This window comes from Rhinolophus sinicus, chromosome 2, assembly GCF_057876585.1.
Source record: "Rhinolophus sinicus isolate RSI-liver-muscle chromosome 2, RSI-T2T, whole genome shotgun sequence".
NCBI lineage: Eukaryota > Metazoa > Chordata > Mammalia > Chiroptera > Rhinolophidae > Rhinolophus > Rhinolophus sinicus.
This window is the reverse complement of record NC_142502.1, coordinates 116154495-116167156: the sequence shown is the minus strand read 5'-3', so window position 1 is coordinate 116167156 and position 12662 is coordinate 116154495. Positions and strand designations below refer to the sequence as shown.

At 50.4% G+C, this 12662-nt stretch overlaps 1 protein-coding gene across 2 annotated transcripts in view; it reads right to left on the bottom strand.

Annotated features, from left to right (window-relative positions):
* The window catches only part of SLC20A1 (solute carrier family 20 member 1), a 43340-nt gene that overhangs the window by 24620 nt on the left and 6058 nt on the right, over window positions 1-12662 (bottom strand). The window contains exons 6-11 of one of the 2 annotated variants that reach the window (XM_019713999.3): window positions 10462-10581; window positions 9487-9756; window positions 8838-9393; window positions 8039-8224; window positions 7453-7537; window positions 5854-6691 (exon numbers count right to left, since the gene is read on the bottom strand). In XM_019713999.3, coding sequence (XP_019569558.3) covers window positions 6530-6691; window positions 7453-7537; window positions 8039-8224; window positions 8838-9393; window positions 9487-9756; window positions 10462-10581 — 1379 coding nt within the window. In that variant the 3' untranslated portion in view covers window positions 5854-6529. Of the gene's footprint in view, window positions 1-5853; window positions 6692-7452; window positions 7538-8038; window positions 8225-8837; window positions 9394-9486; window positions 9757-10461; window positions 10582-12662 lie in introns of those variants that run through there. The other variant, XM_019714000.3, reaches the window with a different exon arrangement.

The window sequence follows — 12662 nt, the reverse complement described above, 5'->3', positions numbered from 1 at the left end:
CTATGTGGACATGACAGAAAAAGCCAAGTGTCACAGCTCCTCTATACTTGCAAGCTGACAGCATCCCAGAAAAGCTAGCGAGGCCATCACACGGAGGCTGACGGAGGGCCGGCCACAAAGATCTCAGTGAAGGAAAATTATGTCATTTCCAAACCCACAGGGCACACACAAGGCCCATCAGATGACTGCTCCACTAATGGACAGTACTAACTAACATCATCAGAACCCCGTACCCCCCCAAATTCATAGTGGAAGCGAAATGTAATAGAGGATCCCAGAGAAAGACATTAAACCTTAGGCACTTGCTTCTTACAGGCTGAAGCCTGGTCTCTAAGGTCCTTGGACACAGCACAGGTCTCCCTAGGATTTCCAAAGGTCCCTCATCCTTAGCGCTAAGCTACAAAGTGCGATTTCACTTTAGGAACCAAACTGGCAACTCAGCTGCCAGCTATTATCTTGTGAAGCAGGACACAGTGAGCTGAAAATGGTATTTTTCCAATTAGCACAGTGGGAACACTGCTGGGGTGTTTCAGCCCAAGCCTGCAATTAGGGAACATTCACTTGCTTCTAGAACGAGCTCGGTGGGAGGTGGAGCCTGCTATCTAGGTCTCCGGCAGTGGCGCTCTGGGAGGGGGCCATCCTGTAATTTCAGCTGTCCCCAGAAAGTGCCTGTCTTCTCCCCTGGACGAGTGGCACTCTACACTGTCCCCCCATCTGATCGGAGGCCACAGACAAGTCCGGCGTCCTGTCTGAACATGACGAACGGGCTTTGCACGAGAGCCCGGTCATCAGAAAGGCGAGGACTGCGGCCAGTCACAGCTCCAGTGTTTGATTTTCACCATTATTTTAAAATTGATTAATAGTCTCCAAAGCATCCACCTGTCGCAGAAGAATAGTCTGCAGAAGCACCTCAGCATTGTGCAGCCTTTCAAACACCAGTGTCTCGCACAGAGGCCAAGACAGGCCGAGAGCAGTGCCGGAGTCGACTTTCCCACCTCGGGCCGGGAGTGCAGTAGCCTTACCGAGATTTCGGCAGGAGAGTAAAGGTATTTGCAAACCCCACACGCTGCACAAACACGGTGGAGAGGGCTTAACAGGCCGAGCATCCCCACACCACTGGATTTCATAGGGAACACCAGACCCAGCGGTTAAGGAGCACGTCTGAACTGTCACCTTTGGTCTCAGCAGCTATCACTTGCATGAGGTGAGAAGAAACCCTTCTGTTTCCTGCCAACCAGGAAATGAGCTGCTGAAAGCGCCAGCTCAGCCGAGAGCTCAGCCAGCTTGCAAGGAAACACGTGCACAGTTGTGACACTTAGTTCTCAGAGGTGATTCAACACTGACCCAGTTAGCTTGTAGACACCAAGGGGCTTCAGCAAGGGCTAAGCCGCTTCATCTCGCAGAAGGAAAGACTGTGCGTGCGTGTATGCGGGCTCCCCCGTGCACACGTATGTGCACACACGCACGCACAAAATGCCCAAGGTGTGCACGCTACTGACAGGTACCTTTGGGTCATGGGGCCAGGAAATGGAAACGCACATGAGCTTCTTTCATTCTCTACCTTCTATGCTCAACTGTTCAAAACATTTTCAATTTAAACATTCCATTTTTCACTTTTAAAAAAATGACTAAAATATTAATTAGTCAAGAATTCCTAGGTAAAGACGAACTGAATCATTGACCTCCAACTCCCTCTGCAACCCCAACACAGCAGTTGGGGACTGCTGTAGACAGTCATCAGGCGAGGAGACAAAACCTGGCAGCTGGACAGAGTGGGACAGGTGGCCTACCTGAGACGGCCAAGGCCAAGCTGCCACCGAGAGAGAGGCTCCCGATCCGAGAACAGGTCCCTCCAGAGGAGACGGAGGAGGGTAGCCCAGAGAGGGACAGTCCAGCTGTCAGGCATGCTGCGCTGACATTACAACCCAAACACTGTCTTTTTACAGGCAAGATAGTTCGGTTTAAAACACTGCAGTAAAAACTTCAGTGAGGGAGCAAGGACGGCAGAACACTGACTGGGGAGCAGGACACAGGCACCTGGCACACTGACGCGGTCATCGTACCCTCGTTTTGACTCTCCTTGAAATCTCCATAAGAAAACTTTTTAAGCAGCAGCCGGTAAGCCCCCTACCCTGTGCCCACCGCTGCAGTCAGGTGTCACCTTCCGTGTGTCATCAGACTGCAAGTTTATTCCAAAGGGCACAGTGCAGGGTCACGGATCCGGAAGCAGCAGAGAACATGTAACGCGCACACCGCCCCCTCCAGCCATGGCGGTGGGCCCACGTGACCATGCCAGGCGATGGATAGTCTCCAGGAAACAAGGCTGTCCCATGACCTCGAAAAATTTTGCCAAAACATTAAAAACTGTTATAAATGTATAGGGAAATCAAGAAATAATAAGCCGACTTTATCCAGTCCACTGTAATTAACACCAGAAACATTGAGACTGAAACTGTAGGGTGGGTTTCCCACGCTGTACCTTTCTTTCAGTGTTTGAACCACCTCCGAGAGGTCCCTGCACGTGACATGTGGCCACCCACATCCTCTGGGACATGTGCATCCTTTCCTCACTAAGTTCCCCCAGACAGTGGCAGCTCAGCCTCTCCAGGGCTTCTGCTTGGCTGGAATCTGGACCACTATTTGCAGTCATGAGTTTCTGCCACACCATGTGTCCCTTTCACTTTCTGCCATGATGCTTTCTACGTCTTCCGAACCTCAGCTAAAGAAACCAAAATCTCTAACTGTAACCTCAAGAGCCTGTGAAAAAGTCCATGGAAAGTAGAAATAACCTCTGTCCAGGGGCTTGATCAATGCAAGCTGTGTTTGGTGGTAAAAAGCAAGTTTCTGCTTTCATCCAAGCCCCTAAGAGATCTGAAGAGTGACCCAGCGGTGGTGCTACAAGCACTCTGCCATCCACCGCTGAGGGTAAAGAAGCAACAGTAAAGCTCTGTCTCTGGACCAAATAGCAACTACACACACGTGATTGGTGACAGACTTTCAAAGCCATGACTGGGCAGGCTTGATGCTGATGTGTGTGGTGTGAACGTGACCTGAGGACCAAAGGGCTGGTGTTAGTTTGTACCTTATGCAGGTGCTAGTTAACACGCAGTGGCAGCTGAAATCTGAACCATGCTGTTGGGGTTCTGTCCAAACTGTGGTACCGGACTCGCCCCATGGAGCCACAAAGCAAGAACTGTCTATGCTGAGAACAAGGGACATAAACAGTGACCTCTCCCCACCGAGCCCTTAGTCAGCTTAGACCCATCTCTTCTCTGGGATCCCCCCAGACCCGGTGTATCAACTTCGGCACTTTTGACATTTTAGACCAGATAATTGTTTGCTGTGGGGTCGCCCCTGTGTACTGTAGGCTGTTTACAGCAACACCTCTGGCTAGTAGCATCCCCCAGCTGTGACAGCCAAGTCTCAATCTGCCTCATATTCTGGGGGCAGGGACAACAACCAGCCCTGGTTGGGAAGCAGTGCCCCCGAGCCCCACAAGTGCCACCCAGGTACTGAGCGTCCCACCAGCACTGTGTCCCCTTAAATGGGATGACTGAAGGGGCGGCAAAGCAAAGCCCTTGGCAGGACAGAGACCAGAGCGAAAAATGGGAAGTATCTTAGTAAATTAAAATTAGCATTAATACTTTCGAAGAAATTTCAATGGCATCCATGAACCAGGATGCTATTTTTTAGTTTTTGGAAACTGAAAAAAGAGCAGAAAATTTCATAGCAGCTTTAGACAACAGAGTTGAAAATGTCTCTCATAAAAGGACGTGGTCAGAGAAAAGAAAAATGTGTTGAGCAAAAAACTGGGAAATTAGAAAGCTCAAGAAGTGAAAAAGAAAATAAAAAGGTGTAGAGAGTGTCAAAGTAATTCAGGAAGTTCCTAGAACTGAAGGACGTGACTATCTGGGCTTCGAAGGAGTGAAGTACTCGGTCCACTGAAAAATAAACCAACTGCTCACAGATGCATTCCTGACACTAAGGAGTAAATACCCCAACAAGCTTCCAGCGAGGACAGCGGGTCACACGCACATCATCGGAAGGGACTGGGGCTTTGTAGCAGCAACAAGTCGGTGCCTTCAATACTCGGAGAGGAATTATTTCAGACCTAGACTCCATACTCAAATTATCAATTAACGTGAAGATGGAATGAAAACACGTTCACACATCCAAGATCTCAAAAAACTCCCCAACTCTTTCTCAGGAAGCTGCTAGAAGGTGTTCTCCACAAAAACAAGGGGATCACCCAAGAGCCACAGAGACTCGGGCTGCAGGAGGCAGGAAATCCAACCCACAAGGTAAAATAAATCTCCAAGATGAAGAGGGAGACTTTAGGACGCAGACGTGCAAGTCGGCGAGCCTGGGGCCAGGCTGAAGCTGTGAGTGAGGCTCCCTGACCCGTCCACACCATTCCTGTCGCTTATGATGGTCCTAAGACGAAATCAGACAAGCGGTGGAGAGTTTCAGGATGGGTTAGTGACCAGAACCAACAAAAGGAAAGAAAAATGACAATTACTGCAGGGAAAACAAAACTTTGTGGGGAGAAGTGTCATGGTGTGCTCACTGCACGGCAGCAGTTCAGGACTACTTTCTATATACTTGGGACATTGATCTTACCAAAATTACAGTGAAGGCGGGAGGTCAGAGCCTGCGATGGTAAACAGGAAGACCGAACATCACGCAGATACAGCAGGAAATACCAGGATTGAGAGTGGGGGGAGGCCTTTTGTCACAGGCCTTGTTGAATCTGACTCCTTAATATGCACACATACAATCTTGATCAAAAAAACTTGGTTATAAAGGGTCGCATCTGTACCCAGGAAAAGCAGGCCAGAGTTCCGTCCAGCATGTGCCCCTGGCCATGACAGACACCATGCTGTGTGGGATACACTCCCTCCGGTCTTCTCTTCCTCATTCTTGGGGCCCTCTTCCCCAGGTCCAGCTGCTCTTCACATCCTCAGTTCCAGTATTTTCCTGGCTGTCCTGTGCTGAGCCCTGGGGAACATGCCGACCGGGTCACAGTTCTCTGATTAATCCCAAGGCAGACAGGTCTGGGCTGTGAGGTGCCACAGCTACAGAACAGGAAGCCAGCGCAGACACTCAGCTCAGGGCTGAGTGCCCCTCTACCATGCCCCTTCTTCCTCACGTGACACAAGGCAACCCAGCCAGCCCCAAAGGCCAAGACTGGTGCCCACTGTACCACACTGTGAAGACGCAGGCATTCTCAGAGCGTTTCAGCATCTGTGAAGTGCGGGGAGCCCCACTGCAGCTGTCGAGGACTGAGCGAGCATGAAAAGCTCAGTACAGGTCTGATGCCTGACCAGTGGTCTAAGATCTTAGGCGAGGTCAGGCACACAGGGCCCTTACCCCCTTCCAGTCTGGCTGCCCAAGAGCATCAAACTCACTCTCGGGACAGGAGCCATCCACGCAGTTCACAAAGCAACACACTTCCCATCCCTGTTCTGATAGAGAGCAAAAGGAGAGGTGATGAGCAAGACTGAAGAAGCCGACAGGACTTCGGTGGGGAGCTGAGTCCGCAACCCGGGCACCCCTTTCCCTCAGCACAGCTCGAGCCCTAAAGAAGCCCGTTCGCACAGCAAAACTGAGGTGTGAACAAGTGAGTGGGTCTGTGCGTGCCGACGGGACACTGGCTGTGCTATTGAGAGGTGCCAGGTGCCAGTCCCCACGGAGGGAGCGATGTGCAGGCGGCGATGCCGGGTCTGTAATAGGGCTGGGAATCGGAGCAGGGAGACCCCCGCTCGGTAAGACACCCCCTCTCCTAAGAGGGGCGTGAGCTAACTGGTCCCAGCCCACGTGCTCTGCCACGAACAAAAACCATGAGGACAAATCTTCTAAAAACTGTAAGCTTTTTATTCAGTTAAGAGGTAGATGGATGAACATGGAAGGCTGCCCACCGACCCTGCCCAAAGCTCACACCCCACCTCCCTCGTTCATCCACCCACGGCCAAAAATCGAAACCACCGCGGCTGCACAGGCCTTCTTCCTGCTTCTCCGTAGCAGTCAGTCAGGAAGACGCTCGCAAAGACGTCACAGAGTCAGCTGTCAGTGCCCGAGCCTCACCCCCAGGTCCCACGAGCAGCGCTGACCAGACACAGGGCACACAGGACCGCCTCTCTAGGGCCCAGGGAGCTTCAGGTGCCCTTCAGTTATTAAGTCCTGTGCGTGCGCAGGCAGAAGCTGGTGACACCGCCAGGCAGAGCACTCTGTCTGTCAAACGGCTCTGAATGGTGTTTAAAGATCACGAGTTATCTTCAGAGACAACACATACATAATGGAATTGAAGCTGGGTACAGAAAGTGGAGATGTGCAGAAGTCACGGCCAATAGGAACCAGTGGGAACCTGGCTATTGAAATAGCTAATTGGAGACAAGTCAGGTTTAGCACAGAAGCAACTGCAGCTCAAGAAGCACTTCCACAGCTCCTGAACGCAGGGGACTGTGGGCCTTTGTGACACTCACACCCTGCAGAGGGCAGCCCAAACAACCACGCGGTCCCCACCTCCGCTTCATGCCCGCAGGATGGCAAACTTGAAGAGTGCCATGATAGCAGCGCTGATTATGCCAGAAATGGGGACCGTGACAAACCAGGCCATGAAAATGTTGCGGAAGAGTCGCCAGTCAACAGCCTTTTTGGACCGGAGCCAGCCAACAGACACGACAGAGCCCACCTAGGAGGGAATGGGCAAGGGGCTGGTCACTAGGGGCAGTGGGGCCTGGCAGAGACACATGACCTTAAGGAGAAGAGCCTGTGAGCTGCTCTGACGTGGATTAAGATTACTTGTGGCAAGATGAAGGCAACATAAAAACCCAATCATTAAATCTGTGTGAACTGGGGTAGATGACTTGAAAAGGACACTTTCTTCTTCCCTCCTGAGCTAAGGAACTGAATGAACTGCACTAATAATAACTAGCCGCTTTAACAAGTTACTTTAAGTTCCAGGTTTCCCAAAGATCACGCTAGAAGGAAGTTGATGTCAGACCTAAGAGCCAACACCTGGCGAGAGGTCCTGGAAGAAAAGGTGACTCTAGGCTCCATTCTAGGGAGCATTCTTCCTTCCCCTGTAGATGCCACATGGTCACCAAGTGACCTTGGGACTCAACTCGCTTCTTGGGCCCTCAGTCCTGAGAGGCTCTGAGTAAACTGGCCTTAGCGTCAAGCAGGCCTGACTTACTGGCTGCACATGAAAGGACTGCATCATTTGGGGAGAATCCGTATTATCTGCTTAAATGAGTGACAGACACAGAAACTGTAAGATGTGAGTAATTACATTCTTGTGGTCACTCGTCCTAAACTGGGAATTCTTCAATACCCACCACATAAAACTTTTCACACCAAAGGACTGAAATATTAAAAACAAACAATTCCACCCCACCCCCCATATTACCAGAAAGAACCAGTCAAGTCACAGCAGGTGGCATCATCACTTACTTTACAATGCGTCGTGCTGATGGGCAGGCCGATATTTGATGCAATTACCACAGTGAGGGCAGATGCCAGTTCAATACTGAAGCCGCTGTGGACACAAAAAGGTGACTTGTCGAGAATGAAATTTCTTTTCCTGGTAAACTAACACTACCTCAAAGTTAAGGCCTTCTTGCTATGCTCCACTCAGTGACAGGCTTCACCGCCCTCTTTAACTGCTAGAACTCTTGAAATGTACTTTGCGTCAAGCCATGCTATGTCTCTTGTCTCTCTCGTTTTAAGTTTTTCTGGAAGCCCATTACTAAGGTTCACACTTTTACTTTGAAGAATTTGGGAAACGTCAGTCTTAGCTCCCAAAGTAACACAAATAAGGTCAAGCATACCTAGCAATTCACTCTTAGCACACCTTTCCTCAGAAAAGTTAAGGTTACGAGACCACTGGAGTTGAATTCATGAATACTTGACCAAAATCATATTTCAGGGCCAGACAGTAAACAAAACCTAAAACGTCTGCAGCAATGAGAGTAACACCAGGACTTACAAGTTGGTCGCTGGGCCCCAGCGCTGCACCTGAGGGCCGAGGCCAGCTCACCTGGAGGGCGTGATGGGTGTCAGGTCCTTGCCCATGGTCTGGATGACTCTCCGGCCCCAGACCCACAGGCCAATACAGATGCCGATGCCACCGTACAGCAGGAGCCATATCGGGATGGCGACCTTCGGAGACACATCTCCCGTGTCATAAACCAGATACAGCGCAACCAGAGGGCCGATGGCGTTGCTGCAAGAAAGTGAGACCAGGATGACTTTCGGGCAGACCAGAGCCTGGCCAGCGCATTTGCCGGGTGACTTACTGTCTCGAGTGGAGCTTAAAGCTCACTTAGCAACAGGCCTGTGTCACAGCAAATGAACAGCCCACATGCACGAGAGGACAAAGGAAGGAGCACTGGTCTGAGCGGACGCCATGCACATACGTGGCCCGTGGCCCCCAGGGAGCCTAAAGCAAGTCTGGGAGCCAACGCACGCTAAAACCACAGAAGTAACCACAGTCAGCAGCCTGCAGATCGATCCCACAGGGCAGTGACGGCACATTTTCCATCTTACATCCCAGAATTTATTAAAAGGAGCCAGGCCCCAGCCAAAAGGCAAAAGGCAAAAGGCCCCTCTGAAAGCTCTCTGTGTCTGCTATCCACAGGGACAGTTAAAAACGCTCTTTGTAATCGCTAGAGAAAGGCCTGACTGCCTGTCATTGTCAGCAAGTGTTAGGACCTCATGCGACCACGTCACGCAGTGCGCCATGCTGCCGGGAGCACCAAGCCATAAGCACAGCCTTCAGCCTTCAGAGGTGAGGCGTGTGAAAGCAGAGCGAGCAGTGCTACGCTCCAGCCACCGACCTGACGTCATTGCCACCGTGGGCGAACGAGCCGAAGCAGGCTGTGAGGATCTGCAGGAACTGGAAGAGGAGGGACACCTGCGGTCTGTCCTGGTCACTCCACTCCTCCAGAGAGCTGCTGCTCCCTTTCCTGTCACCCAGACCCATCTCGGCCTTGGCGCTCACGTCCACATCAGAGGCCGAGCGGGTGTCAGACACGGCGTTGCAGTAGCTGGTGTAGCTGTCCATGCGGACTCGCTTCCTGCCGTCCGCGCTCGGCCACGTCAGCTTCTCCACCTCGTCAGCTCTGGGCTCGGCGTCCCTGGCACGGAACGAGTCCAGGGGCATGCCGCAGATGGCCATGGTGTAGGACGTGTAGCTGTTGTTGCGCCTCAGGGGCTTGTCCCCCGAGTCCCCCATGCAGTCCCCCACCTTGGCGAGGTGCAGCTTGTGCAGCAGCTCCTTGTACAGGCCGGAGTCCTTGTGCACGGTGTGGTACTGCTGGTGGCCGCAGCCCATCTGGCTGCTGACGGCCTGGCTGAGCTGCACAAGGTCCCCACCGGGCAGCCGCGCCACGCCTGGCCAGGAGCAAACGGTAACACTCAGCACCGAGCGCTGCGGGGCCCCACCGCCCGCCCGCACAGCACACAGGCACCGCCCGCCCCGCTCACCATTCCCGGCCCCGTCCAGGCTGCTGTCCTCCTTCAGGTCCACGCTGGGAAGCCGCGGCCGCTCTGGCACCTCCTCCAAGTCCCCCAGCTTGAAGGACACCGTCCTCTCCTCCAGCACAGCCCGCAGGGGCACGGTGGCCGGCCCCACCTCGGGAACAGGACTCCTGGCTTCCACGTCCCCGAGAGACACCTTGGCTTCTTCGTGGTCCTCTTTCAAGCTACTCTTCTTTTCCATCAAGGGGCTTTCCGAAGGGCTACACTTTATTTCTCCTGGAAAAGAAGGGTTTGGGTTTGGTTTGCACCAAACTCAGTAGTTCCACATCTCCCCTTCCCCCCTCAAAATAGGAACCCACGCGAACTGCACTGAAACTTCAGGACAATCTTCCTGTCTGCTGTGTCTGCCACAGCTCGTCTGTCTTGGGAAGAAACTGGCAGGCAGGACACCCCGTGTCAGGGCTGCAATCTCTTTTGGTAATGGGCCAGACAGCAAAGGCTCTGTGGGCTCTGCTGGGTCCTCTTGTTCTTTACACCTCTTTACAAACAGAAACCGTGCTCAGATCCCTGCCCACCAGGGAATGGCATAGGACTGCAAATTTGGACTGCATCTAGTTCATGTTTTTTTAAAAATGAATTCCCCCCAAATCCCGTACTCTGAGTTCAAGCGAAGCAGCATAGCTCAGTGAAGGCAACAGAAGGTGACAACTCGCACTGCCAGCTCCCTAATAGGTGTGCGCGCTCATGGTCCTAAACCCCACGCCAGGTGGGAATGTGCTGCCTGCCCTGCCAGTGCCCAGTGTTTACAAGGCCATTTAGGCGTCAGCCGAGCCGCAGGCGAGGACCCAGGACATTAGGGAGCCCTGTCCTTCTAACATTCCTGACTTTGCCAATCTAGCAAACAGTGAATGCTTACAGGTGGCCAAACAAAAACAAATAAGCAGGTTACTAGCTAAAATGTTGTGCTACAGGGTCACTTACGTTCGATTTTCCTCTTCATCCTGGGACATACAAAGAACCAGACGATAAGGGCACAGAGAAGCGCACATCCCACCGAGATGAGGACGGTGCCCCACACAGGAAGTCTGTCAAAGCCCAGCACTAGGAAATAAAAGGGTGCATCTTGAAAACCCCAGGGCCACAGCCCCTGCAGCACTGTGTAAACTCTCCTGGGGGGACTCGGGTCCCCAAGCCAGCCCCTCCCCCTTCCAGTGCTGCCATGCCAGGCTTAGGTCCACAGGACCTATTGTGCTCAGGGTTGCACAGATGTGGGATAAAAATCCAGTCACCTGAAACCCACACCAGTCCAGCCCACTTGAAACACCTGCCATACTGACATCTTCACAAACTAGCTTTTATTTGCCTTGGATGGTGATGGGGTTATTATACTGACAATTTGCAACCAGTTATAAAGAAATAGGAACCTTGCACTCTCAGGCTCCAAGGGGGCACACATTCTGGGGGAAGATCCTGGTAGCCACATCTGCCATACTGATGTAATTTTTCTGTGGAGTGATCACAGCTATTGTCCTGCCTCCTGCAAAATCCTCTAATGATATTATCTCTTAACTCATTACCAAACTAAGACACAGAAAACAGGGATATTATCTGTCAAAGGATAGTTCAAAGGGCTACTTCACAAAAGGAAAAGGTTAGTGGTAGTTTCATTTACAAGTCTTACCCTTAGAGACTTGTCTACGTTCATTGGACTTAGGGATCATTATTAGTCACCATCTGCTTATCACTTAAATGCTAAGAGGCCCCAAGCTTCTAACCTATGTTAATGACAGAAGCAAAACACCACAGAATCCTATTTAAGCCTAAAAGATGTTTTGATTTGTAGTTTATCCAAGAGCTTAGTTACTTGTGGTTGTTTTGCTTAATAGGAATTAAATTACTTATAAAATGCAAATTCTACTGCCCCCCCAAAATGATTACTATTTAAAAATCAGATATAAATTGAGGTCCCTTCAAAATGCAAGTTGTATGATTATCATAATCCTATCAAAGTTCGATTATGTAGTTAAGTCACATAAAATACACATCAAATTTAATCAATCGCTACCACAACTTAAATGTGCCCACGTTCCAGTCAGAGAAGGGAAATGAGACTGCTTTTTCTTGTAAATGGTCCACAAAGGTCAGAATAAAAATATCCAAGTTCCCTTTGCAAAAATGGTTTTTTGAGAAATTTGTTTCTAATTTCACTGAACTACATAAAACACCAGGGCTCAGAGCCTCACGCGAGACTTCCTCGTTTAGCATAAAGAACTCAATTTAAGACAGACTGTAAATGCAGCATGCAAGCTCTTCTTCGCCTGTACTACTTGGCAAGAAGGCTGGTATTCCCTCAGGAGACCAATATTCTCAAAATGTTATCTATTTTCTCTCCTGACTATTCCAATAAAGTTTAAAAAACACTAAACTAACTCCATTTTTGGTTAGTGACATTACTTCAGTTACAATCCATTAGTCAGAAATGAAATCAATTTAGTGGGCTACAATGAGCACTAAGAAAAGCTAAAAAGAATATTTAAAAATACAAGTGCACAGCACACAATAAGGGTACGTAGCCTCCAGGTACTACCGTGTTTCCCTGAAAATAAGACCTAGCCGAACAATCAGCTCTAATGCTGATTTCTGGAGCAAAAATTAATATAAGACCCAGTCTTTTATGTTATGTTATATGATGTTATGTTATATTATACCCGGTCTTATATTAATTTTTGTTTCACAAGATGCATGAGCTGATCGTTCAGCGAGGTCTTATTTTCGGGGAAACACGGTACTCCAGTCCCTCCCCTTCTGTGCATGTGTGTCCTAGGCATTTCTTCCAGTGCATCAGTCAAAATCGAGACAGCCCATGACGCGATGGTCCCAGACTGTGACACCCAAGGAATCGGACAGCACCTGAGCTGATGCCTGTGACAAGCTGTCACCCTTTCTCAGTTGCTCAACTAAACATGTACCGTAATTCAGCCCGTGGCTGCTTTAGCCCCAACATAAAAGCAACCAACGTGTCAATCTTCACATGCTCACAAATTACTTCCCCTTATTGCATGAACCCTTCCAAGTGCACTTAGGGCAGGTGTCAGATTTCCTGGCTCTTCTCGTCAAGCAGACTTAGGAGTAAATTTAGTACTTAGAAACCAAAGTAGCTCCACTTGGGAGAGAAAAATGAG